The sequence below is a fragment of the Chelonia mydas genome, chromosome 26 (assembly GCF_015237465.2).
Source record: "Chelonia mydas isolate rCheMyd1 chromosome 26, rCheMyd1.pri.v2, whole genome shotgun sequence".
Classification (NCBI taxonomy): domain Eukaryota; kingdom Metazoa; phylum Chordata; order Testudines; family Cheloniidae; genus Chelonia; species Chelonia mydas.
In genome coordinates this window covers 14052561-14079587 of record NC_057859.1, presented here as the reverse complement: position 1 = coordinate 14079587, position 27027 = coordinate 14052561, and the positions used below count along the sequence as shown (strand labels likewise).

At 58.1% G+C, this 27027-nt stretch overlaps 2 protein-coding genes across 4 annotated transcripts in view; one reads left to right on the top strand and one right to left on the bottom strand.

The window, feature by feature from the left end:
- SNRNP200 (small nuclear ribonucleoprotein U5 subunit 200) overlaps positions 1–14080 on the top strand; it is a 39180-nt gene extending 25100 nt beyond the window's left edge. Inside the window, exons 27-45 of the mRNA XM_037886265.2 lie at positions 329–483; positions 933–1122; positions 1807–1980; positions 4570–4730; positions 6199–6426; positions 6943–7134; positions 7218–7396; positions 8143–8294; positions 8743–8851; positions 9024–9132; positions 9850–10039; positions 10210–10374; positions 10717–10838; positions 11258–11401; positions 11675–11851; positions 12189–12349; positions 12496–12577; positions 12879–12971; positions 13509–14080. Of these exons, the coding sequence (XP_037742193.1) occupies positions 329–483; positions 933–1122; positions 1807–1980; positions 4570–4730; positions 6199–6426; positions 6943–7134; positions 7218–7396; positions 8143–8294; positions 8743–8851; positions 9024–9132; positions 9850–10039; positions 10210–10374; positions 10717–10838; positions 11258–11401; positions 11675–11851; positions 12189–12349; positions 12496–12577; positions 12879–12971; positions 13509–13652 (2927 nt within the window). The 3' untranslated portion in view covers positions 13653–14080. The remainder of the gene's footprint in view (positions 1–328; positions 484–932; positions 1123–1806; positions 1981–4569; positions 4731–6198; positions 6427–6942; positions 7135–7217; positions 7397–8142; positions 8295–8742; positions 8852–9023; positions 9133–9849; positions 10040–10209; positions 10375–10716; positions 10839–11257; positions 11402–11674; positions 11852–12188; positions 12350–12495; positions 12578–12878; positions 12972–13508) is intronic.
- A 1780-nt stretch (positions 14081–15860) lies between these two features.
- Positions 15861–27001, bottom strand: CIAO1 (cytosolic iron-sulfur assembly component 1). Of its 3 annotated transcripts, none has more exons than XM_037886243.2 (8): positions 26830–27001; positions 25645–25809; positions 25247–25395; positions 22362–22473; positions 20817–20905; positions 20104–20305; positions 18504–18591; positions 15861–16731 (listed from the first exon to the last, which is right to left on the bottom strand). In XM_037886243.2, the coding sequence occupies exons 2-8, from the start codon at positions 25781–25783 to the stop codon at positions 16491–16493; spliced, it is 1020 nt and encodes a 339-aa protein (XP_037742171.1). In that variant the 5' UTR covers positions 25784–25809; positions 26830–27001; the 3' UTR covers positions 15861–16490. The 3 variants fall into 3 exon arrangements, with proteins under 3 accessions (XP_037742171.1, XP_043392366.1, XP_043392365.1); XM_043536431.1 differs by having other exon boundaries at positions 25645–25811; positions 26774–26927; XM_043536430.1 differs by having other exon boundaries at positions 25247–25809; positions 26830–26943.
- Between the last annotated feature and the right edge of the window lie 26 nt (positions 27002–27027).

The following is a 27027-nucleotide window of genomic DNA, read 5'->3' as shown; positions in this document are numbered from 1 at the left end:
GGATGCACTTGTTGCTGGATCTTATACATCGACTGTAAAGCCTCAGGGCACCGAACAGCCTTTTGTTTGTACAGTGCCTAGCACGTTGGGGGCTGGATGAGGGCCTGTTGGTGCTACAACAATACATATAACATCCAGGGAATGGGTTTGGCCTGAGGGCATTGCTGTGGGAACGGGTGCCCTCGGATCATGATGCTCCAGATGTGAAACAGCTGCTTCTCCTTGAGGATGCCCTTGAATTGGAGAAGCACTGAGCGTGTAGGTCCATCTGCTTGCCCATTCTGTTCCCCCCCAGGGCTGCCCATAACATTTGTGTCCTGCATTACAGGGGAGCTCATTCGGATGCCAAAGATGGGCAAGACGATCCACAAGTACGTTCATCTGTTCCCAAAGCTGGAGCTGTCTGTCCATCTCCAGCCTATTACCAGGTCCACCCTGAAAGTGGAGCTGACCATCACCCCTGACTTCCAGTGGGATGAGAAGGTGAGAGATGCCCCCGGAGACACGCAGTCCTGGCTGACCAGGTCACGGGGAGGGCAGCAGCTTGATGGCAGATTGGAAAACCATCCATTTAGCTGGAGAGAAGGTTAAGGGGTGACTTCATCACAGCCGATAAGTCCCTATCTGGGGAAGGAAGATTTAATACGGCTCTGCTTTGGGAATTGTGGGGCCGATCTCTGGCCTGTGCTATCCAGAGGCTCAGACTGGCAGAGCACAATGGTCCCTTCTGGCCTGGGAATCTGTGAACATCCAGGTGTGCGGTGGGACAGCATCTGGGGAGCAGCGTTGCTCTGGAAGAGCTCTAGCTGCGGGTGTGTGGGCAGGGGCATGTGTGGCAAAGCTTGTCTGTTGCTGGCCTCCCCAGCGCAGGGCGGGTCAGAACGGGCGAGATCTGGGTGCTGTGCTGCAAAGCTTGCTGCTGTCTTGTCCAGGTGCACGGCTCGTCTGAAGCCTTCTGGATCCTGGTGGAGGATGTGGACAGTGAAGTGATTCTGCACCACGAGTACTTCCTGCTGAAAGCCAAGTATGCCCAGGACGAGCATCTCATCACCTTCTTCGTGCCGGTGTTCGAGCCGCTGCCCCCGCAGTACTTCATCCGGGTGGTCTCAGACCGCTGGCTCTGTGAGTCTCCACCTGCCCGCTGGGCTGGGGCGCCTTTGTGCTGTATTGCAGGGGCTCGGAGGTGCTGGAGCAGAGCCTTGCCCAAGCTGCAGTGGGGGAAATGCTTTGCCAGCCAAGCAGTGGGGGCCGGTGGCCTCTGGAAGGATCTTTTTATAAGGGAATTTGAACCTTCCCCCGAGGCCCACTGAACTGCACGTGGAACGGGTGGGACGCCTGAAGCCATGAGCAAGCAGCTAAACCAACGCTGGCTCATGCCCTTGGGACAGAGCAGATACCTGCCTCAGTCACTGGCTGGGGAGACCTGCTGCTGTGCATTGTGGGAGGAGAGAGAGTCAGGCCCAGGTTGGGCAGCGGTGATGATTTGCTGGTGGTGAGTGGCAGCTGAGATCAGTCGGTGGCTTGTCGTGGGGGACGGGGAGGAATGGGCAGGTGATCACCCCTCCCAGTTTGCAGCGGATGTATTTGCTTTGTGGGAGAAATTCAGTGCTGGGAGCTGGTATTTCCCCTTGCTAGCAAGGCATTGCAGCACCCGGGCACTTTCTGAGGATCTCCCATTGCTGCAGTGATCCCCGGCAGTCCCTGGCCCCTACCCCAGGGCTCCTGGGTGCTCAGACTCTCCGGTATGTCTGACACCGCTATGGCTGATTCTCTGTACAAACTGTTCTGATTCTCTTTCATTTCCAGCCTGTGAGACGCAGCTGCCTGTCTCCTTCAGGCACCTGATTCTCCCCGAGAAATACCCCCCGCCCACAGAGCTCCTGGACCTGCAGCCGCTGCCCGTATCCGCTCTGCGTAACAGTGCCTTTGAGAGCCTCTACCAGGACAAGTTCCCCTTCTTCAACCCCATCCAGACCCAAGGTGGGTACAGCTCCCACCCCACGCTGCTCCCTGGGCTGCTGAGAAGCAGGTGGCCCCGCTCCATGGGGTGGGGGTGAATGATCCTCTGCATTAGATATCCTGCCTTCTCTCCCTGCCCTGTGCCTTGGGAAAGAGCAGGCTGCTGGGGTCTGAACAACCTTGGTTTGCCAGAAAGGCTTGACAGAGGCCCCACGGTGATGATCAAAGGCCAAGACTGTACTTTTCACTTCCCAAATGCTGCACCTGGGTAACAGGGATGTCCGGAGCTACAGTAGCTAACGCTCCGGGCAGTAGTGGGAGGGATTGTTTCAGCCTCTAACGACTGGCGGTGGGGATAAGAACATGAGAACGGCCGTACTGGGTGAGACCAAAGGTCCATCTCGTCCAGTGTCCTGACGTCTGACCGTGCCCCAGAGGGAATGAACAGAACAGGGAATCATCAACTGATCCATCCCCTGTCACCCATTCCCAGCTTCTGGCAAACGGAGGCTAGGGACACCATCCCTGTCCATCCTGGCTAATAGCTGTTGATGGACCTGTCCTGCGTTAACTTATCTAGTTCTTTTTTGAACTCTGTTACCGTCTTGGTGTTCACAACATCCTTTAGCAATGAGTTCCAGAGGTTGACTGTGTTGTGTGAAGAAATACTTCCTTTTGTTTATTTTAAACCTGCTGCCTATTAATTTCATTGGGTGATCCCTCGTTCTTGTGTTATGCGGAGTAAATAACACCACCTTATTTACTTTCTCCACACCAGTCATGATGTTATAGAGCTCTGTCATAACCCCCCTTAGTCCCAGTCTCGTTAATCTCTCCTCATACGGAAGCTGTTCCATCCCCCTGATCAGTTTTGTTGCCCTTTTCTGAACCTTTTCCAATTCCAGTGTCTCCTTTTTTGAGGTGGGGCGACCACATCTGCACGCACTGTTCAAGATGTGGGCGTCCCATGGTGGAGCAGGGAGAGAGTCTCAGCTACAAGCCCTTGTATCAGAGGCCTGGCGTGAGGCCTGAGCTAGAGCAGTGGCCAGTCTCTGCTGATATAAAGCAAAGTTAGCAAGAGTCAGGCTCTGCCTGCCAGCAAGTTCACAGACCCTGGCAAGAGCAGGGCTGATATTGCAGAAAGACACGTTCCTAAGACGTGCTGGGCACAGAGCACTCACGCAGACACCGCCCGATGTCAAATGGTACCAGAACATCCCGATATCAAGGACGGTACAAAAACATTCCCCAAAGATAACAGGAACACTGCCTAAAGATAAGGTCAGGGTGACAGTACGCAATAAAGATGTTTTAATCAAACCAACATGTTCAAGGAGATGGGTAATAACTAGCCACATCAGGGGGCAGTAACTAACTATGTCAGGGGGCAGTACTAACTTGTTTGTATCAGGGTATAAAGATGTATCTCAGGGAGTATCTTTGTCCAGCCGAGTGGGGAATGGAAAGTCCCGCCATTTACTTAGCCGTGTCCATTGTCACGGGCATACGTGTCTTAGTATCCTCGTAGAGTCTTCCAGGGCCTATGACCGTGCTTTGTCGACAATAAACCTGGCCTGGCGCCTTTGTTCCTTAATGGATCCTGTGGTCATTGGGCGGTTCGCTTAAGGTCTGCTGTGCCGGCTGTCTGCGCAGAGCTGGGGCAGCACACAGGGAGAACACACACGCAGCCAAACCTCTCACAACACATGGATTTTTATAGAGGCAATATGATATTTTCTGTCTTATCTATCCCTTGCCTAACGATTCCCAATGTTCTGTTACATTTTTTGACGGCTGCTTCACATTGAGTGGATGTTTTCAAAGAGCTACCCACAAGGACTCCAAGATCTCTTTCTTGAGTGGCAACAGCCAATTTAGACCCCATCATTTTGTATGTATAATTGGGATGATGTTTTCCAATGTGCATTACTTTGCATTTATCAGCGTTGAATTTCATCTGCCATTTTGTTGCCCAGTCACCCGGTTTTGAGAGATCCTTGTGTAGCTCTTGGCCGTCTGCCTGGGACTGAACTATCTTGAGTAGTTTTGTGTCATCTCCACTGCACTGTCTACCCCTTTTTCCAGATCATTTATGAGTATGTTGAATAGGACTGGTCCCTGTACAGACCCCTGGGGGACACCACTATTTACCTCTCTCCATTCCATAATACATCCATGGGGGCAGATTACCCCACATCTGTCTGGTGGCGGAGATCCTTACACCTTCTTCTGAAGCAACTAGTGTTGTCCTGTTTAGGAGAGAGCCTGTGTTCTGGTCTTAAAATGCTTCCCAGTGCCTGCCAAGTCAACCTGGAAAGAGTCTGCGTTGTAATGCTCCTCCTGTGAGGAATTCCTGTTAGGTGTTTAGAAGTACTGCCCTGCTAGCGTGCCTTGGCCTGGAGGGGCCTCCTCTGGGGTGCTGGTGCCAGTCTGTCTGCCAGGGCTTTGGCCTGCCAGCAAGGAGGCCAGGGTAATGGGAACCTTGTCCTAGCCGCGCTGGGTTGAAATCCCCAAACCTGCTCCGGGCAGCGTGGCTGGGGTTGGCTTTGGCTCAGTGGTACTGCGGCAATTTGGCTAGCTGGGGTAACCAAGTGTTCTGTCTCTTCCCAGTGTTTAACACCGTCTATAACAGCGACGACAATGTGTTCGTGGGCGCCCCCACAGGGAGCGGAAAGACCATCTGTGCCGAGTTCGCCATCCTAAGGATGCTGCTGCAGAACTCGGAGGGGCGTTGTGTCTATATCACCCCCATGGAGGCCCTTGCTGAGCAGGTGAGTCCCCACGGCCCTGTCTCCTGGGCGTGGGTTGGATTCCTCCTCCAGCCTGTGTGCTGGGAACTCCCAGGTCCTCAGGAGGTGGTGTGTGGGGCCTCTGTCTCTCTGTTCATGAGAATGGCCATACTGGGTCGGACCAAAGGTCCATCCAGCCCAGTATCCTGCCCACCGACAGTGGCCAATGCCAGGTGCCCTAGAGGGAGTGAACCTAACAGGTAATGATCAAGTGATCTCTCTCCTACCATCCATCTCCACCCTCTGACAAACAGAGGCTAGGGACACCATTCCTTACCCATCCTGGCTAATAGCCATTAATGGACTTAACCTCCATGAATTTATCCAGCTCTCTTTTAAACCCTGTTATAGTCCTAGCCTTCACAACCTCCTCAGGCAAGGAGTTCCACAGGTTGACTGTGTGCTGAGTGAAGAATAACTTTCCTTTTATTTGTTCTAAACCTGCTGCCCATTAATTTAATTTGGTGGCCCCTAGTTCTTATATTACGGGAACAAGTAAATAACTTTTCCTTATTCATTTTCTCCACACCACTCATGATTTGATAGACCTCGATCATCTCCCCCCTTAGTCTCCTCTTTTCCAAGCTGAAAAGTCCTAGCCTCTTTAATCTCTCCTCATGTGGGACCCGTTCCAAACCCCTAATCATTTTAGTTGCCCTTTTCTGATGCCGGTATATCTTTTTTGAGATGATGGGACCACATCTGTACGTAGTATTCAAGCTGTGGGCATAACATGGATTTATATAAGGGCAATAAGATATTCTCCGTCTTATTCTCTAGCCCTTTTTTAACGATTCCTAACATCCTGTTTGCTTTTTTGACTGCCGCCACACACTGCGTGGACGTCTTCAGAGAACTATCCACGATGACTCCAACATCTTTCTCCTGATTAGTTGTAGCTAAATTAGCCCCCATCATGCTGTATGTATAGTTGGGGTTATTTTTTCCAATGTTCATTGCTGTACATTTATCCACATTAAATGTCTCTTGCCATTTTGTTGCCCAATCACTTAGTTTGGTGAGATCTTTTTGAAGTTCTTCACAATCTGCTTTGGTCTTAATTATCTTGAGCAGTTTAGTATCATCTGCAAACTTTGCCGCCTCACTGTTTACCCCTTTCTCCAGATCATTTATGAATGGGTTGAACAGGTTTGGTCCTAGGACTGACCTTTGGGGAACACCACTAGTTACCCCTCTCCATTCTGAAAATGTACCATTTATTCCTACCCTTTGCTCCCTGTCTTTTAACCAGTTCTCAATCCATGGCAGGATCTTCCCTCTTATCCCATGACAGCTTAATTTCCCTGCTTGTACTCTGCTGTCTTGCCCCTTCCCTCCCTCCCTCCCCGCAAATGTCCCTGTGACCCGGGGAGTACAAGGAAACTCCAGGGCAATCCCAGCCAAGAGCTCTGGCCCAGGGCTAATGGCCATACCTGCTGTGCCCTGGCAGGTCTTCCTTGACTGGTACGAGAAGTTCCAGGAGCGGCTCAGTAAGAAAGTGGTCTTGTTGACGGGGGAGACCAGCACGGATCTCAAGCTGCTGGGCAAGGGCAACATCATCGTCAGCACCCCCGAGAAGTGGGACATCCTGTCCCGGCGCTGGAAGCAACGCAAGAACGTCCAGAATGTCAACCTCTTCATCGTGGACGAAGTGCACCTCATCGGGGGCGAGAATGGGGTAGGAGGCCGAGGGGGCTGGGCTGCCTTGGCACGCTGGGGGAGGCCCGCTGGCTCCTTTACCTCAGCCCAAAGCAGTGCCCAGGGAAAGGGGTTGGGGGGAGCCAGACCACCGGGGTGGCTAATCTCGTCCCTGCTGCATGATGTACCTGGGGCAAAAAGCTATTCCAGGGCTGCCCCCTGGACTGCAGTCCTGCTGGGAGCGTACCCCTGGGCCCTGGCACTTAAAGGCCAACAGCTACAGGGTCAAGTGGGGGGCAAGATCGGGTCTGGAGGTGGGGGGGTTGGATGGCCCTCCCCGCTGGAAGTCCTGCAGCTGGCTCGGAGCCGAGAAGGAGGTGGGGCTCTCCACAGAGGCCACGGGAGCCCGGGACGGCAGAGGTGCTGGCCTGCTGCCCTTCTGCAGCCTTGATGGTCATCGCTGAGTGGCTGCTTGGTGCAGGGGCTGGGGAGAGGGCTGAGGCTGACGGGCTCTCCTCCCCCCCACCCCGTAACCTGCCCTCGTGTCCATCCGCAGCCCGTGCTGGAGGTGATCTGTTCCCGGATGCGCTACATCTCCTCCCAGATCGAGCGGCCCATCCGCATCGTGGCCCTGAGCTCCTCACTGTCCAACGCGAAGGATGTCGCTCACTGGCTGGGCTGCAGCGCCACTTCGACCTTCAACTTCCACCCCAACGTGCGCCCCGTGCCCCTGGAGCTGCACATTCAGGTAGGGACCCGGGAGGAGCCCCCCACCCTGGGGCTTTGGTCGGGGCCTTCACCATTCACTGCCGGCTCCTCTCTTCTACTCAGGGCTTCAACATCAGCCACACGCAGACCCGCCTGCTGTCCATGGCCAAGCCGGTCTATCACGCCATCATGAAGCACTCCCCCAAAAAGCCGGTCATTGTCTTTGTCCCGTCACGCAAGCAGACGCGCCTCACGGCCATAGACATCCTCACCACCTGTGCCTCCGATGTCCAGAGGCAGAGGTACTAGGTCTGGGTGTGGGGCAGGGGGGAGGACTGGACGGGCATTTGGGGTTTTCTCCCTCGTCCCTTCTCTGACCCTTCCCAGTGGAGAAGCCCAGGGGGGTGAGGGGAACATGCCCTGGATGAGGCCAAAGTAAGCTGCTGATCACGTGTGGTCACTGGACGTGCTGAGATCCGCCTTGTAGGGGTGTGTTAATCAGTCCCACTGGCCTGACAATTCCTCTTAGAGCCACTCTCCCCCTGGCCTCCACCTGCATGTTCAGCCACAGAGCTTCACCTTCCCGCTCCATGTCAGACTCCTGTGTGCTGTTAAAAAGCCGCTGTGTTCCATCCCAGAGGTGGCTGCCTTTCAGGCTGGGCTAAGTGACCCGTGTGTGTGTGTGTCATCTTACTCCAGGGGTCGCAGAGCTAGGCACTGAGACCCTGTGAGGCGGGCACTATACAACAAGGGTGTGTTACGTTACACCCACTGTATCGACAGGGAAATTGAGGCAGAGCGGTGAAATGACGTAATGTGGGTCCGTAGCTGAGCCAGCGCCAGAACCCAGGTGTCCTGGCTCTTGGTCCCCTGCTCTAAAGGCTGCAGCTCCGAGCACGGGGAGGGGAACCAGCAGTCCAGGCCCTGCTGCCTGCTCTAGCCACTGATCCCACTTAGTGCCAGTGTGTGAGCGCTGCTTCGGAGCGCCCAGGAGCGGTTCTGGGGCGGGCAGGGCTCTTCGCCGGGCCCTGATGGTTCCTCCCCGCAGGTTCCTGCACTGCACAGAGAAGGACTTGGGGCCATATCTGGACAAGCTGAGCGACGGCACCCTGAAGGAGACGCTGCTCAATGGTGTTGGCTACTTGCACGAGGGGCTGACAGCCATGGAACGGCGCGTGGTGGAGCAGCTGTTTGGCTCTGGTAACGGGAGCGAGCGGGGGTGTGAGCCGCCACGCATTGCTAACGTCCCCACCCTGGAGCGGGGCTAAGGAGGCCGGGAGGGGGTGGCCTGCCAAAGCCAGAGTGGCCGAGCTATGGAGACACCTCTGGGAGTCTGGGTCCCACTGCCTCCTCTTTGTAACCCATTGCCCAGTGACAGCTTTACCCCCAGACCAAGTGGGGCTGACCAGCCGGGCTTGGGCGGAGCTCTGTACGCAGCACTGGCCCAGGGGGGCTCGTGCTGCTTGCAGGGGACAGTGAGGGGCTGCTGCTCAGCGCACAGGCTGCCTCTGGGCCTGAGAGAAGGGCCCATGCCAAGTCCCCGTCGCCCAGTGGGCGTTCCGTTGGCATGGCTTGCATCCCCCAGGCCCAGGGTTTGCTTGTGAAACGTCCTGCAGCTTTCTGCTGACTGCTCCTTGCTCGCCCGCAGGCGCTGTCCAGGTGGTGGTCGCCTCTCGGAGCCTGTGCTGGGGCATGAACGTAGCCGCTCACCTGGTGATCATCATGGACACTCAGTACTATAACGGCAAGATTCACGCGTGAGTATCCCCGCGCACACGCGGGAGGAGACCTCCCAGCGCCTGTGGCCGTAGCCGGGCGGAGGAGGGAGTGGCTCGCGAATGAGGGGATTGTCCTGAAGGTGCCCCGCCCCGCCCCGGCGGTCAGGGGCGTGTCCGGCTCACAGCTGGGACACTCTCTGCTTTGTCTCAGGTATGTGGATTACCCCATCTACGACGTGCTGCAGATGGTGGGCCATGCCAATCGCCCCCTGCAGGACGACGAGGGGCGCTGCGTTATTATGTGCCAGGGATCCAAGAAGGTGAGTGAAGCGAGGGGTGCGCGCGCGGACGTGTGTGTTTTTTGTACCTCCCGGCTCGGGCATGGATTTCCTATCCCAGCTCTGGTCAGATTGGCCCAAACCTCCGTCTTGGGAACAGGCTAACTTGGCTCAAATGCTGCAGTGGGCAAACACCATGCCCTGCGACAGCACCCCTGCACTCCCAGCATTTTACAAACCAGACCTCTGCTGTCGTTTCGGGGTGCGATGGACACCCTGGCTCAGGACAGGTGCACTGTAGTCCCGCTGGAGACGGAAAATAATTCCCCAGATGGCACTGATCCCCGCATTCCTAACACCTTCCCCCCCCCGGCAGCAGCTGGAGCCCCGGGCCCTTTAAATCGCCACTGGAGCCCCCGGGTAGCTGCGGTGGCTGGGAGCTGGGGCTCCGGTGGTGATTTAAAGGGCCCGGGGCTCCACGCCGCCACTACCACAGGGGAGTCCCTGCCCCTTTAAATTGCCGCCAGAGCCCTGGGGTAGCGGCTGCCAGGGGCTCCAGTGGTGATTTAAAGGGCCTGGGGATGTAAAGGCCCCGCCCCTTCTGGTTGAGGCCCCGCCCCCTGCTCAGGACTCCGGTGTACTGGTAAATCCTTCAAGTTACTTTCACCCCTGGGTGGGGTGCATCTGTCCCAAGTGGAAGGGGTCGCTTTCTCCTGAGTTTCACACCTGCTTTGTCTGGTTCTTCTCTCCCTGTTGCAGGATTTCTTCAAGAAGTTCCTGTACGAGCCCCTCCCGGTGGAGTCGCACCTGGATCACTGCATGCATGACCACTTCAATGCTGAGATTGTCACCAAGACCATCGAGAACAAGCAGGATGCCGTGGACTACCTCACCTGGACCTTCCTGTACCGCAGGATGACCCAGAACCCTAACTACTACAACCTGCAGGGTGAGCCGACGGCGTGGGGGTAGGGGGGCGATGAACCTCGGGACAGCTGGCATGTTCAGCACGCACCCCGGCTGGCTTAGGCCCTGGTGGCAGGGCAGCCTGGCTGTGCCCCAAGCATTGCAAAGCCCCTCCGCTGTGCTGCTTTATCTGATCTGCCTCTTGTGTTGCAGGGGTGTCTCACAGACACCTGTCCGACCACCTGTCCGAGCTGGTGGAGCAGACCCTCAGTGACCTGGAGCAGTCCAAGTGCATCAGCATCGAGGACGAGATGGACGTGGCACCCCTCAACCTGGGGATGATCGCAGCCTATTACTACATTAACTACACCACCATCGGTAAGGGGCCCATCCGGGAGGGCAGCCAGGCCGCGCATATTGCTGCTCCTGGCATGAAGGGGAGGGCAGTGAACTCTCACCTCCTCCAGTGTAGCCATCAGCCTGGGGGCAAGGGGGTGTGTGTTGGCCTGTCGGCCCTGCAGTGCGCCCATCCTAGTGGGCGGGGTCACAGCTGGGGCGGGCCGTGCTCTCGCTAATGCTGCAAAGAAAGATCCGCTCTTGGGACACTTGATTCTGTGCCTCTAAGCCAGCCCAGCAGCAGCTGGATCTGTTCCCAGGCACTGGAGTCATCTCCCGCTGCTGGGCTCCCCCTGACCCCTCTCCCTGCCTCGGCTTCCCTAGAGCTCTTCAGCATGTCTCTGAATGCCAAGACCAAGGTGCGAGGGCTGATTGAAATAATCTCCAACGCTGCTGAGTACGAGAACATCCCCATCAGGCACCACGAGGATAACCTCCTGCGGCAGGTGAGTGCCGGGCTCCATGCCCACCGGCGCAAGGTTCGGGGATAGCAGCCTAGATTCTAGGTCTGACCTAGATCAGTGACTAGCCGCTCAGTCGGACGCTTGAACAAACCGGCTGTCCCAGACCGTCCAGGGGCAGCTGTCTGCGTTGATGCAGACCCTGTTATCTGGAGCTGCTGTGTTGTTTTGACTAGGTTAGATCATTCCCGGACTAGTTGCTGGGGTATTCTGGGAGTCTCTGGGGATCTGCTCCTCTGGGTGAGGTGCGGTGGGTTATGTGGCCTTCTCAGCGGTAGGATACAGCCCAGGGGAAGCGGGATCTAGCTGTTACAGCACTGGCTGATGGATGTAGGCTCTGCTTGGCCGTGCCAGGCTCTGTGTCGAATGGCCAAAGTGCCAACTTGGCTTCTCTCTCTCCCCAGCTGGCGCAGAAAGTCCCTCATAAACTGAATAACCCCAAGTTCAACGACCCCCACGTCAAGACCAACCTGCTGCTGCAGGCACACCTGTCCCGCATGCAGCTGAGCGCCGAGCTGCAGTCCGACACGGAGGAGATCCTCAGCAAGGTACGGGGGGAGGCGGTGCCCGCGTGCCCACAGTGCTGGGGGGACGGGGGGGGCCGTCAGTGGGGCTGTTTCAGAGCTTAGGATTGAGTTGAGCGGTCGGGCCCATAACTACCTGCCTTCCTGGGGGGAGGAGCTTCCTCCACTGGGGGCCTGGCTGGCCTGTGCAGAAGGGCCGAGCTAGCTAAAGTCTCCCCTGAGGAGGCTGTCGACTGTCTGTGTCCCTGTACTGCACTCCTCGCCGTTCCCCGGCATGACGGCTCTCTCCCCACCCAGGCGATTCGCCTTATCCAGGCCTGCGTGGATGTCCTGTCGAGCAACGGCTGGCTCAGCCCGGCCCTGGCGGCCATGGAGCTGGCCCAGATGGTTACCCAGGCCATGTGGTCGAAGGACTCGTACCTGAAGCAGCTGCCGCACTTCACTTCGGAGCACATCAAGCGCTGCACAGACAAGGTGAGAGCGGGGGGGGGGCGGGGGAGTTCTGGCTGTGGGCGCCCCAGAGCCTGGCTAGATGCAGACGCCTGCCCTTGGTTTTTTTGAAATGGGTTGAACGTTTTTTGCAGCCCCGGCTACGTTTCAGCTGGTACTGGGGTAACCCCTTCCCCGTGTCGCTCCAGCCCTAGCCTGTTGGGGTGGAGAGCCCCAGGCTCTCGGTGCGGGTGCCGAAGGCTGCGGTTGAAGCCCGGTGCTGGCTCCCTGCCCGGTGTAGGGAGCTGGCGCAGGCTGGGTTCCTGGCACTGCAGGGAGCGCAGGGTTTGCTCAGTGCCTGCACCGGTGCGCTTCATTGCAGGGGGTGGAGAGCGTGTTCGACATCATGGAGATGGAGGACGAGGACCGCAACGGCCTGCTGCAGCTCTCGGACGCCCAGATCACTGATGTGGCCCGTTTCTGCAACCGATACCCTAACATCGAGCTCTCCTACGAGGTGGTGGAGAAGGAGTGTATCCGCAGGTGAGCTGGGAGGTGCCGAGCAGCGTGCAGAGCTGCCTGCGGCGAGTGCCGGGGAAGGAATAGGCAGTGCCCTGGGCATCCCTGGGTGCAGAATCCAGGCGCTGGGGAGGCAGCGGGACTTGCTGACCTCTTCTTTCTGTCCGCAGCGGAGGGCCGGTGGTGGTGCTGGTGCAGCTGGAGCGAGAGGAGGAGGTCACGGGACCTGTCATTGCTCCCCTCTTCCCCCAGGTACGTTGGCATGCTCGCAGAGGGGACTGCTGCCTTCATGGCTTGACTGGCTGAGCCACCCGACAACTAGAATGGGTCTATTCCAGGGGGTCCTGAACAGAGCGGGCCAGGGTTCCTGAGCCAGCCCGGGAAGCCCTCGCTGGCTGGCATGCTGGGAGAGCTGCGGTGCCCAGCCCTCGAGCAGGATGACGGTCTCTAGGCGCCTCGCTGGCCAGCACGGAGGGGAGGTGGAACATAGCCCGGGGAGCTCCTCCCTCCATTGCGGGCAGGGACTGTTAACCGCTGGTTGTTTCCTCCACAGAAACGTGAGGAGGGCTGGTGGGTGGTGATCGGAGACTCTAAATCCAACAGCCTCATCTCCATCAAGAGGCTGACTTTGCAGCAGAAGGCCAAGGTGAGCTGCGGCGAGGAGGGAGGGGGACTTGGTGCAGCCCTGCTGCGGGGGCATTGGCACTTCCGGGCTGCCTGGCAGCAGGGTCCTTGGCAATGGGCGTGTGCTAGATCAAACCGGCCTGTGGCATTCCACTGTCGTTTCAGTGCCCCTGAGAAGGGCTGTCCTGCCCCCAGGCTGTAGCACGCAGCACACCAGGGCCAGCCCTCCTGGTACTCGGAGGAAGCCTGGCTCAGCGTCTGACACACAGCACTGCGAGCGAGGGCTGGGAATTGCGACTCGTACACGCAGGCAGGGGAGGCATGACCTGAGAACAAGGGGGTCTTGGTTCTGCCACTACCTCAGTGTGACCTTGGGCTAGTCGCAACCCCCCTGCCTCAATTTCCCCATTTCACCTGGGGCTAATGTCCAGCTCACAGGGAGTGCTGATTCTGACGCCCCGTACGCCAGCCACAAGATCTCTGAGCCGCCGGGGAAGCCCCCTGCCGGCGCTAGCTCCTCTGCCCAGCTACCCGCTCACAAACGCCTTTGTCTGTTTAGGTGAAACTGGATTTTGTGGCCCCAGCCACAGGCGCCCACAACTACACCCTCTACTTCATGAGCGACGCCTACATGGGCTGTGACCAGGAGTATAAATTCAGCGTGGATGTGAAGGAGGCAGAGAGCGACAGCGACTCGGACTGAGCCGGGCCTTAGCCAAAGCTGGCCTGGGCCTCGCTGCCTGGTAGCCGAGACCTGGGCGCAGCTGAGGCGTCCCCAGTGGTTCCAAGGGAACAGTGTGAACAGCTCTGGCATTTGTTTGAATGTGGGCAGCATTGGGCCCTTCCCCCAGTGTAGTGGGGCCGCCTGCTTCTGGGCTGGCTGCTGATCCAGCGTGGGGCGACCTGGCCCCTTTAAATCATAACCTCCCCTAGCAGTTCGGAGCTGGCCTGGGGCCTGCCCCATTCCTCACTGGGTAGCACCAGCCTGTGGCGTGTGCAGGAGACTCCGCATCTCGCGGAGCCTGTGTTTTAGATGTCGATGCGTGTGGCTAAGCAGCAAAGCTTTGTACAGTGGTTTTAGAGGGGGGCTGGGCCAAGGGCCTTGCCCTCAATAAAGCTCTTTAGAAACAACCTCCCTGGTGTCCTGCGGAATCAGCTTGCTGGGGGGGAGCCACGTGTCTCCTCTTGGATTGTTCCTCTGGTGCCTGGAGCCTCCAGGCCCAGGCACTCGCTGTTGGGAGGAATTCTGACTAGCGCACAGAGGGCGTGAGCGGCATCCCAGCCCCAGAGCTCTCCCACTTCCTGAGAGGCCCCTCTCAGCACACTCTCGGGGGGGGGGGGGGGGGGGGGGGATGTGCTCATGCCTGAGTCTTTCCTTCCTCGGTGGTTCTGGCCCTGTGTCCCTGACTGTCTTCCAGCTGGGGACCAGAGACGTCCTCTCGTTGAGTTCTGCGTTTCCTAGGCCTACGGCAGCAGCTCCAGCCCTGCTCCCCTGCCAGTGCTGGCTGCTGCTCGAGTATCTCGAGTGAGACACCTGGGCTCTGGTCCTAGCTGTGCCACTGCTCTGCCTCCTGTTCCCCATCTGTAAAACAGGGCGAACTTGCCTTTGCAAAGCACCGTACCCCAAAGGAACGCTGCCAGCTTGTGTCCTGTCCCTCCCACACCCAGCCTGAAGTACCGTCCCTGCTAGGAGTTGAGTTTAGCCCCTCTAAGAGTCTATTAAGACCTTAGCAGCATCTTGCCTTCAAGAACCTCGAGCACTCAAGGCTGAAAGCGGGTCCGGGTCCAAGCCCTGCTCCTAGCTGGAGTGCTGGCAGAGGCTGGCACCCAATTGCCCAAATGAACAAAAGTCCAACTCAGCCTGTTGATAACATTGTTTGGAAGACAGATGAGGCTAGCTAGATTGTCTGGGCTTGCAGGCCTGTGCTCAGGGTGAAGTCACAGGCTGATACAACTCAGGCCATGCACAGCCCAGGGGCCCCCCTCCCCTCCCTCTCTGCCCTGTGCCACTTGGCTTTGGCTGGGAGATCAGGGTGTGAAATGCTAGTGGGAGGGTGGCTGAGCAGATTATGGTGGAAGGGGTTAATAGTGCCTGCAGCTGGCACTCTGCTCTCCAGCCAGCTGTGCCTGTGCTTAAGGAGGGGGTTCCCCCTTCAGCTCCCTCCCAGGTTTACTTTGGAGTTGAGCCGTTGTAGCCAGCCGGGCGGCCAGCCTGCTAAAGGTAGCCCAGGGAGGAAGTCTGCTGAGATCGCTAGGGGGCTGTGTCACTCAGTGGAAGCAGTTTTATGACCCTAGTTGCCCCCAGGCTGAGTCCCTGCGTGACAGTTTTGGCCAGGCCAGGGAAAATGAACCAGGTGACATCACTCCACCAGCTTCAGCTAACTCCTGCTCTGGAACGGGAGGCTTAGGGTCCTGCTCTCCCTCTGTATCCTTCCCTGCCTGCCTGCGGCAGTCAGCCTGAGCAGGCCACGACTGCATCTTTTGCAATAATGCTGGGAGCCCATGCCCAGCGGGGCAGCTAAATGCTGCTATGAGTTTGCCAGGTCTCGGCAGGGCTAAAATGTCCATGTTTCTCCAGCAGTAAGGTTGCAAGTAAAGCTACATTCTCTCTCTTCTGTCCCCTTAAGGAACCAGCGTCAGACTCTAGCCCTTGAAGCTCTCGTCCTTTTCCCTCCAAAAGCGCAGTTAGTGTTTAGCAGGTTCTCCTTCCCCAGACTCTAAAGCTAAAGGGATACCGCCCTGCTCTGCTTGCCCCTGGCACTGCTGCTCTGGGAGGCTCCTAGAGGCCACTTCAGCAACCTCATTTCCAGCCAGACTCCCCAAGACACTGCTTGGCCCAGGGGCCTGCTGGAGACGTCCGGCTCTAAGCCCAGTTGATACCACATCAGGGGAATAAAGCAAAGCCAGGATCTGGGGGGACAGCACGTGATTATTTATTAGAACTCTTCAAGCACAGACTGACAGGGCAGCAGGCAGCCCCTCCTTCCCTCCACCCCACCCTGGGTCTAGAACAGTCCCAACCATAACGGATTGTACATGGCCCATGTCCGTGAAACCCTCAACCAGGAAATGCCCGTTTCCCATATAACGGCCAGAACAGGGACCAGCTCCAGAACTGGTCCTGGCACCTGTCAAGGAGTTGCACTATTGTGAAGAGCCACACACTGAAGCATCCTGCCAGTCTAGCAGCAGGTCCAGGAAGGAGCCCTTGCCCCCTTACCATCCACTGAGACCTAGGCAAGCCATTCCCTAGGGAAGCTGTTTGACACACACACACACCCCCACCCCCCCCCCATCTACCTTTAAGACCCTAGTTTAGCAGAACTTGGGTAGGGTTCACAATGATGCCCTGGTGATCCAAGTGCTGGAGCAGTCCAGGGCGAAGGGGCTGCTCTTTTCCCCCTGCAGGTTAGGGCTGCAGGGAACATTAGCCCTCCCACCAGGTAACAACTGCTGCTGCACACCCCAGCCCCGGGCCCATGGCTGTGCTGGGTCCATGGCGTGGGGAGGGAGGTGGGGGTGAGCTGCACTGCTGGGATTCTCAGCAAACCTCTGGCCGCTGGTACTTCCAAAATGCCATTTCTCCATCGTCACTGCATGATGCCAGCAGCCCTGGCTCCTTGGGATTCCAGGCCACACAGTTCACGTCCTGGGAGTGAGCCCTGGGCATGTGGGCGGTCAGTGCGAAGGTGGGCTGCTGGGGATTCGAGAGCGGTTCTTCCTCAAATATGCGGATAGCATCATCTCCGCAGGCGGTAGCCAATGCCCCTGTCAGGCGACACCTGCAGCAAATGGAGGGCAGTGAGTGAGCAGAGATTATTCTCTCTCCACACATTGCTGCAGTGTGATGGGGAGAGATGGTGAAGCCAAGCCCGTCCCTGCCCCGAGGAGTGCAGACAGGCATGACCAGCCCCAGGGGAGCAGGGATCCAGGGGGGTAGGGGGAGCGCAAGGAGGCTGCTTGGGGCAGCAGTGCTGGTAAAGGCCTGGAGGAAGGAGAGAAGCAGTGGGATGAGCCCTGCATTAGGCCACTGCACATGGTTACCACCCTCAACCGGGACAGGCTTAGTGGAGCCAGTTTCCTTCTGAGAGCCTCGGTGGCTCCTTGGCAAGTGGGATTTGGAACGGTGAAGGCAGTTGATGCCAGGCGGAGCCTGCAGTAGGGACCAGATAATTCATACTCCTGGGGGGATTCTGCACTAAATAATTACAGATTATGCATATTTTATTTGTCAAAATAACAGCACATAATCATGCCAGTTTCAATTATTTTGGTGTTTTATTTCAAAACACCTGTCAGCAACAACAGAAGAGACTCCCCCAGGAGTAAGGAGTTAACCCCCTACAACAACCAGTTCCTGTTTCTCTGTTTTTGCTGGATGCCCAGTCTGGGTGTGTTACACCTGCCAGCTGGGCCCAGCTTGGGGGAGAACTCTGCCCCTCCGCTCTTTCAGTCAATTCTCGGTTTTTTCACCCTGGTCCCATAGGGTTACCATATTTCAAGTTCCCCATAGATGACACTACTGGCTGGAGGGAGAGCTGGAGGTATGTGTGTGTACTGGGGGGGGTATTTGGGGGGTACTGGAGGGGGCTGTGTGGGCCCCCCCCCAGCCCTGATACCTGTACCCCCAGAGCCCAGCCACAGGGTACCCCCCTGGCTCCCTCCCGAGCCCAGCTGCAGGCTCCACTCCATGCAGGTTGGTTAATGTCCTGCCGGACAGACCCAACCTGTACCTGCTGATAGCAGGAGGACACAATGTAAAGGTTCGGACACCCCCAGAACAGCTTGTGTCAGGCCCCCCCGGCATCCCCCTCCCAGAAAGCAGCAGCCCCGCCCTGCAGCTCACAGCTGTTGCTCCTGCCTCTCCCCATGAGGTGCAGTTTGTGCCGTGCCGGAAGGGGGCCCAGCTGCACCATGTGACTGAGCAGGGCTGGCACACCCAGGAGCCACAACCTGCCCACGCAGTGCGAGCTGGGGAACCAGCAGCCCCTAGAGGCAGCCAGCCGCTCCAGTTCTGCAGGAAAAAATGAAATTTTGCACAGAACATTCATTCTGTGCAAGTTCTGCACTGGAAGGTGGTGCAGAATCCTCCAGGAGTAAACTCAGGTCTCTCCACTGCCCTGAGTCAGCGCTATTTTAAACATCTGACAGTGGGGGGCTGATCATTCCTGCATCTGCCCCACCGCTAGATGGGAGGGGTCCTGGGCTGGACGACATAGCACTTGCTTGGCGACCTCCAGCTCCTCCTGGCCTAGCAGGTTGGTGGTGCTGTGGGCACTAACCACTGTGCTAACTCGATCATGGCCCCACTGCACAGACCCCAAAATATGGCCAGACCCCAAAATTCCCATCATGCTTCAATGACAGGAGTGATGTGAAGCAGCATCTGGCAGGCAGGGACTCAGTTGCATCAGTCTCAGCCACTGCACTGCATGGCCTGCAGTCCCATCGCCCTGGGAGTGATTCTCACACAAGTATTCGGGAGTCCCTGCAGGACAAACCCCTCCCACCACAGAGTGTGGACTGGACTGAGCGTTCACAAGCCCAGGCTCACCATGCCACGTCGTAAATAGTCCTGGTGTGGAAGCCAGACAGGGTGCAGATGCATTTCCAGCTGGGGTCGGCGCCGCTGCAGACCACCCCTGCAATGAACCAGACAGCAATCAGAGCAGTTCTGCCTGCGGAGCGTGCCGCAGAGCCCCAGAGGCATGAGCAGCACTTGCTCCCAGGTTCCCGTTCTGGACCAGGAAGGGAAGACATTCGGTCACACGAGCACTGTGCCAGGGCCTGGTGGCTAGGGGCAGTGCAGTCTTTGTTACAGCACATGGGGAAAGTCTGCCTGGACTCCGGGGCAATGAACACTGGACCATCGGGGCACCCGCTCTAGGGGAGGTTTGTAGCTCTGGCACCAAGCATCCCAGTGGCACCAAGTGAATGTAAAGCAGCAGGTGTCACTGTGACAAAGAGGGGATTTTTCCCTTCTTATCCTGTACTATGGGAATTTTACTGTTTTGCATGAATACTGTGTGTGCCTCAGTTTCCCTGTGCACTGAACCAATGCCTAGGTGGTAGGAATAAGGGTGTGTGACTTTTGCCGAGACCCTCGGGGGCAGGTGAGGATGAGACTAGGTGAAGACCGGGTGATACTTTGCCTGGGAAGCAAGACAAAGACCAGAAGGAGGAACAAAGCGCGGTGTCTGAGGTTGGGTTGCTGGAAGCTGGCAGTCTGCTTGGGGGGACTGGAGCGGGGAGTCCTGGGTGTCTGGCCCAGAATTCCCCCAAGATGGACTAGGCTGAAAGTCACTGATTTTTGTGCTAACAAGTTCTGTTCTATGCTGTGTTCCTGTCGACTAATAAACCTGTTTTACGCTGGTTGAGATGAGTCATGTCGGACTGCAGAGTTGGGGTGCAGGGCCCTCTGGCTTCCCCAGGAGCCCCACAAGGGCAGACTCACTGCAGGAAGCGCATGGTGTGGAAAGGGATGCTGAATGCTCCGAGGTCAGATCCAGGAAGGCTGAAGCTGTGTAAGCTTCTTGCCCTGGCAATAGTATGCTCAGAGAGAGGTGGCTCCCCCAGAGTCCTGACTGGCTTCATACGGAGTAGGTCCAGAGCACTAGCCAGGTGACTCTGTGACAGTCACAGATTTGGCTGCTCCAAGAGGAGGGGCGAGATGAGCAAAGCACAGGTAGGTTTCCTTGGAGGCTGGTCTGCTACCCCAGTAGGCACAGGTGCCAGTTGGGCCTGACTCAGAGATGCAGAGGGTTTGGGTTACCTGTGCCCGGGTGTGCGCGCACTGGCAGAGGTGTCAGGGGGAAGCTGGCACAGCATCTTTCTGAGTCGTCTGTCAGACTAGCCAGGGCTATTTGTCCCTTGCTCTCAACCAGCTTCACCCAGACCAATGCTGCATATGAAGGGGAGTGAGTCTAATGGTTAGAGCAGGGGACATGGAGTCTAGAGTCCTGCTTTCGATTCTTAGCTCTGCCACCAACTCCTTGCGTGACCTTGGGCAAAGCCTCTCCCCTTTCCGCAGCTGTACATACTAGGGACAGTACCGACGCACCCCTCTCTCTCTAGTGCTCCAGTCTCCCGGGATGGCAGTGGGGTAGGAGCGGCTCCTGGGATAGCAGACTCTACCCCCAGCTTGCCCTGCTCACCTTGCTCATTGCCTGGTTTGTACTGGTGCCAGATGCGCACTGTCTTGTCGTCGCTGCAGGAGGCCAGGCGCTCCCCACTCTGGTCGAAGGCTAGGCTCCACACAGTGGACTCATGCCCCTCCAGCGTGGCACAGCACACCCAGTCATCCTCCTCTTCGCGGTACAGCTTCACCGTGTCGTCATAACTGGCTGATGCCAGCAGCTGACGGGGGAAGAGGAGGGACAAAATGAGCTCTGGAGCAGGAGAGCCAGGATGGGGGGCAGCACACAGGACCTTGCACACCCACCGAAAACTGGGCCTTTAGATTCCCCCAGGCTGGAAGGAGAGAGACAGGCTAAGGGGAACATGGCCTTGGGGAGCCAAGCCTGAAGCCCTCTTTCCTCCCAGAACAGCGGAGCTCCCTCTAGGGCAGGGTGGCCCTCCACTTGCAGGGTTGCGGGATCTGTATGCCTCTTGCTCACGGAGTTGAGTGAAAGGCAGCCAGTCAGCTGATCACCTTTGTGCCTCTGGGCTCTGCCCAGAGTCAGACCCAGTGGATTTCTCTCCCAGTTCTAGCTGCACCACCAACTCCCACTACCTTTGGCACCTGCCTAGGATCACAAAAACGACGGGCACTGCCCCGGGACAGCAGATATTTGGAGAACTGAAGACCTGGGTGGGAGGGCATGAGGGGGCTAGGGAGACCTGTGGTGCCATTGGGGAGAGCCCTCACCTCCTGGTTGGGATGCCAGACCACGTGCTTGACATCCTGCGTGTGGGCGTTCAGGACACTCACACACTCGTATTCGTCCTCTTCGTCCACTGTGAGAGAGAAGGGGCTGTGGGTGAATGCAGCCAGGGACTCTGCCCTTCTGCATCCCTGTGACTGCCCAACAGAGGGGCAAAGGGGAAGCCCTGGCTCTGCAGCACCCAACCAGAATGGGTCAGCACCGATAACAGGGCTGCCCCTTAGTCCTTCAGCCGCCCCTTCCCAGTCCCACCTGTTCTGCCCACCTCTCTCCTATGATCCTCTCCTATGTCCCAGCCTCCCACCCATGTCCCACCTCATGTTTCTTGAGGCATCTGGTGTGACAGAGGTTCATCGGTGCCAACGGTTCACTGTTTTTGACAAGTCACTCGTGTATCAGACCTGACAAACTCACTACTCCCAATACACCATGTCCATGGTATAAAAGTCACTCATGCATCAGACCTGACAAACTCACTACTCCCAATACACCGTGTCCATGGTATATCATGGTAGCATGTGAGGTCTCTTCTGAAAGCTTGTAACTTATCGATACTCATTACACGATGTACATACGGGCAATAATTAAGGAATAATAGAACTATATTGAAAATTGTGATATACGGTCTTGGAGTAAAAGTTAGCCACCAAGGAACCGTGCGTCTCGGTGACAGCCCATTCCAGCAGACAGGACGCTGTCACCCCTGCCTGGTTGTCTGGTGATGTAATACAAGGGTCAATTGTCTACCCTTGCCCCCTCCCAGATCAGTCAAGGGAAAAGCATCAAAGTCAACTGCAATCAAAATCATGTGGAGGGAAAAAGAAAACCTTGTAACACACAGGGGAACACCTCAGCTGTGAAGAGACCAAAGACCGATTCAGTAGGAAAGACACTCTGCGTTCATTCACTGAGGAGCCATCTTGAAGAGCAGGAGCGTTGTTATGAACATTTGGATCCTGGCTCCTGGGAAGCAGCCAGGTCTGCCAGAGACTAAACTTTGGGGGGAACTGTTAATAAATGTAGGCCCTAGTGCGCTGTTTATAATTTTGGTTTTATTGTAACCATTTGTTTCCACCACTCAGCTTTGTGTCTGGTGAAATCTTTACTCTTAAATAAACCTTCTTTTGTTTTATTAGAAGTGTTCACAAGGGCTCTGTGTTGTACAGGAGTGATGATTTAAGGTCACTGCTCCTTTGGGGGCAGAAGTTACAGGATTTCTGTGAGTAGCCAGTGAGAGGGGCTGGATATCAGAGGAAAACTTCAAAGGGACTTAGGGACTGGGGTGCACCTCTTGTTAACCTGCAAGGCACCTGGGGCGCACTTCTTGTTAACCTAGCCCAGAGGGGAGAGCGCGGCCGAAAGACTGGTGGTGTCCGGGAGCTAACATCCAGGCACCATGGGCAAGGCTCCCTCAAGCTGGAGATACCGGGTAACAAGGTGCCCCTCAGTCCTGAGAACCATCAAACCTGGTTCCCCACATATCTCCCAGGGTGCTCCTGGTCCCCCCACCCCTCAGACCTGTCTCTCACCTTCCCAGACCCAGACGCTCTTGTCTCGGCTGCCGGTGGCGAGGAGGCTGCCGGATGGGGCCCAGGATACGGACTTCACCTCATTCTCATGTCCCTCCAGGGTGGTCACACACTGTCAGAGGGAGAGAAGGAGCTTGTGCTTAAGCCAGCCCAGGGAGGGAGGAGCCTCATGCTCCCAGTGCCCCCATTGGTCCAGGGAAGCCCTTGGGCCAACCAGAGGGAGCACGAGAAGAGACAATTGACTCACTGAGAGCAGAACAAGGAGGGCACAGACAACCCCCCCCACCCCCCAAGCGATTAGGAGCCCCGGCAGCTGGGGACAGAAAGAACCCCTCCTCCCAGGAACAGCTGCAGCCAGGAATTCAAACAGGCTCTGTGGGAAGGCTCAATGCAGCTCCACGTGCCAGGCCGCATCCTCAGCTGTAACCCCACTGCACTTGTTCCACATGCACCCGACTGCAACTCCATGCCTCGTAAGGACGCTGGGCCAGCCATCAGCGTGGGGAATCCAGCCCTAAATTGGAAACGCTGCGTCTGTACGAATATATGTTCCCATTTCAAGCCAGGCCCCAGAGATCTCCCTGCAGGCTCTTGCTCACGAGAACAAGGGACACTCAATGGAACTGAAAGAGGACAAGTTCAAAAGTGATCGAAGGATAAGTTGTTTCACACAAGCAGTGATTAGCCCGTGAAACACCCTGTTGTGGGATACCCCTAAGGCCATGAGCATTGCTTAGTTCTAAGAGAGATTGGACATTTATATGAAGAACAAGATTATCCAGCATTAGAATAGTTAATACTCATGCCCCCTTGCTTCAGGGCTTATCCAGTTATTATGAGAGGTTAGGACAGGGGTGGGCACACTATGACCCAGGGGCCACATCCGGCCCTCCAGACATTTTCATCCAGTCCTTGAGCTCTAGCTGGGCAGTGGGGTCCGGGGCTTGCCTCGCTCTGGCGCTCCAGCCGCGGAGCAGGGTCAGGGGCTAGCCCCACTCCGGGCAGCTCCTGAAAGCAGCAGCATGTCCCCCCTCTGGCTCCTGCACGTAGGGGCAGCCAGGGGGCACCGCACGCTGCCCCCGCAGCTCCCAAAGGCCGGGAATTGCAGCCAACGGGAGCTGCAAGAGCAGCACCTGTGGACAGGGCAGCGTGCAGTCGCCTGGCCACGCTTCCGGGTAGGACCTGGAGCGGAGACATGCCGCTGTTTCTGGGAGCTGCTTGAGGTAAGTGCCGCCTAGACCCTGCACCCCTGACTCCCTCCCGTGCCCCAACCCCCTTCCCCAATCCCCCTCCCACCCTCCTAACCCCTCTGTTCCAGCCCGGGGCATCCTCCTGCACCCCCAACCCCTCATCCCCAGCCCAGAGCCCCCACACCTCCTCCCAACCCCCTGCCCCAGCCCAGAGCCCCCTCCTGCACCCTGAACGACTCATTTCTGGCCACACCCAGAGCCCACACCTCCAGTCAGAGCCCTCACCCCAACCCCCAATTTTGTGCGTATTCATGGCCTGCCATACAATTTCCATACCCCGATGTGGCCCTCGGGACAAAAAGTTTGCCCACCCCTGGGTTAGGATGAGACCATCACAGGGGCCAGATCATCTCCCATCTGCTTCTGCAGCACTCTTGCACCTTCTGCTTAAGCAGCTGGGGCTGGTTCCTGTCAGAGATGGAATCCAGTGTACTGGGGTTTGTCCACTTTGGCATCCCTGTATCTCTAATGAGGGGACACCCATGGGACTGAGACAGCATGGGATATGTCCATACCCAACTACGAACTCCATGTTGTACTGCGTGCCGAACAAGTCTAAACTGGCCTGAGGACGGCCCAGGGTACTGTATTTCAGACAGCACCTCGCCTAGGAAAGGGGCTTGATGCCAGAGCTGGACAAATAACTGATTTTTCAGCTTGCTGCGGTTCTAACGAATTGGAAAAAAACCTGTTAGTTTGGGCCAAACTAAATCTGAAATTTTTGCAAGATTCCAACAAATTGAAAAAGTGAACAGAAATCCTTCAACCATTTTGTTCAACCGAAAACAAACCGTTTTGATTTGCACCACTTTCACATACCACCACCACCGAGCTCTAAAATAGTGCTTTTCATCAGCAGAGCTCACAGCATTTCACAACCTTTAATGTACTTCTCATCATTCCTCAACAGCCCTGCAAAAGAAATGAAGGCCTAGGTCTACAAAGTGGGGTGGGGTGTGTGTATGATTGTTGGTGGTTCTGTACCACTTTGTACAAAATACGCAGTCAATGGCCCAGAGTGAGAAAGATCCTGGTGGTCAGGGTACCCACTTGGGTGGCAGGACACCCACCCTGCTCCAATGACTAGTTATCCACAATGCAAGAACTTTAACAGGCAAGACAGAAAGAGATCCACAGCCCAGTGGCTAGGGCACTCACACCAAACAGAGGGGGGAACTGAATCTAGAGGAGACCACCCCTGCAATGGTGGCATTGGAGGGGAGGGCCCTAACCATTGCCTAAAGCTTACAAGGGACGCAGCACCTCCTCCAGTTTGGTGAATAGCGCCTACATCCCAGAAAGTTTTGGGGCCGGAACTATTTGTGAATTTGTGTCAAATTCATGAATCATTTCGGGTCAAGTGAGACTAAATTTTCAATGAATATTGTGCTCAGCTCTCCCCGACATCTCTCTGATGGACGATCACTATGCAGACAGACAGAAATCCGGGGCCATCCACTGCATCTGCAGGAGGCACAGTAGCAAGGGGGGCAGGGGTGAGGAAGAAGAAGAAGGTGTGTTCTGCTGCTCACTGGGCTCTTGTTGATACTTCTGGAGGGCACTCAGATCAGCACCTGACACCAGCACTGGCTCCACAAGCATCCTCTGCACTCAGCCTTGTGGAGACAGCCTTACCTCAAACTCATCCTGGCTCTTCTTCCATATACAGGTGGTGGCATCAAAGCTGGCTGAAGCCAGGTAGCTCCCACACGGGGACCAGGCGACCTTCCGGATGGTCCTCTGGTGCCCCTCGCCCAGCATGGACTTGCACACCCAGCCATCCCCTAGGGCAGAGGACAAGAGAGAGGTGAGCGAAGAGTGGGGGGCTTGGCAGCCAGAGCTCCCCTCCCAGCCTAGCTCACAAGTAGCTTTTCCTATGGCCAAGGCACAACGTGAGGCAGCAGCCCGTGGCCAGAGGGGCTCCCAGGACCCAGGAGACTCCAAGAGCAGCTGGGATTTCACCTTCCTGGGACAGAGCCGCATCCCCACCCACCAGCTAACAGCACAGGCCCAGCCTGGCAGCGGCTCCCTACCCTCCTTGCCCCAGATGCGGACGCTGCGGTCTCCCCCGCAGGAGGCCAGCAGGGTCCCGGAGGGGTCCCAGGCCAGGAACCAGCAGCGAGAGTCAGGGTGGGCGGGGATCCGGGCGAGCAGCGACAGCGAGTCCTTCATCCCGACGCGGGTCTGGAACAGCCTCCCTGTGGAGCGGAGCAGAGGTTAGCCCGGAGCATCCAGCCCGCTCCCCTCTCCGCCCAACCGCCCCCCCCACCCGGGCCCCCCTCAGCTCAGCAGCCCCGCCCCCCGGGCCCCCCGACAGCCTCCTCTGCTCTGCCCCCCGGGCCCCCCTCCCCCCGACAGCCCCGCCCCCGGGCCCCCCGACAGCCCCCTCTGCTCTGCCCCCGGGGCCCCCCTCCCCCCCGACAGCCCCGCCCCCGGCCCCCCCCCGCTCCGCCCCCCCTCCCCCCGACAGCCCCGCCCCCAGCGCCCCCGATAGCCCCCCCCGCTCCGCCCCCGGGCCCCCCGACAGCCCCCCCTGCTCCGCCCCCGGGCCCCCCTCCCCACGACAGCCCCGCCCCCGGACTCCCCCCGACAGCCCCACCTCAGTGCCCCCCCGCTCCGCCCCCGGGCGCCCCTCACCCCGACAGCCCCCCCCGCTCCGCCCCCGGGCGCCCCTCACCCCGACAGCCCCCCCCGCTCCGCCCCCGGGCCCCCCTCCCCCCGACAGCCCCGCCCCCGGGCCCCCCGACAGCCCCACCTCAGTGCCCCACCCACTCCGCCCCCGGGCCCCCCGACAGCCCCCCTGCTCCGCCCCCGGGCCCCCCTCCCCACGACAGCCCCCCCCGCTCCGCCCCCGGGCGCCCCTCACCCCGACAGCCCCCCCCGCTCCGCCCCCGGGCCCCCCTCCCCCCCGACAGCCCCCCCTGCTCCGCCCCCGGGCCCCCCTCCCCACGACAGCCCCCCCCGCTCCGCCCCCGGGCCCCCCTCCCCACGACAGCCCCCCCCGCTCCGCCCCCGGGCCCCCCTCCCCCCCCGACAGCCCCCCCTGCTCCGCCCCCGGGCCCCCCTCCCCACGACAGCCCCCCCCGCTCCGCCCCCGGGCGCCCCTCACCCCGACAGCCCCGTCCCCCTCAGCCCAGCAGACCCCCGCCCCGTACCCAGGCCCCCCCGCTCCCGCTCCACGCCCCCGGCCCGGCCCAGCCCAGCTCGCGCCAACCCGCCTGCGGCGCGCGACGCTCCCCCCCGGAAGCCGCCCGAGCAACGGGCCCCGCCCACTCGACTCCCAGGCTGCCTGGCGGGCGCGTGACGTCCTGAGGCGCGTGACGTAGGACGTACGCCGCTGCCGGCCTGGGAGGCGGAAGCGGAAGTTCGTTCGGCGGCGGCTCGGGCTCGGTCTCGCGGCTGCAGGTGCCGGTCGC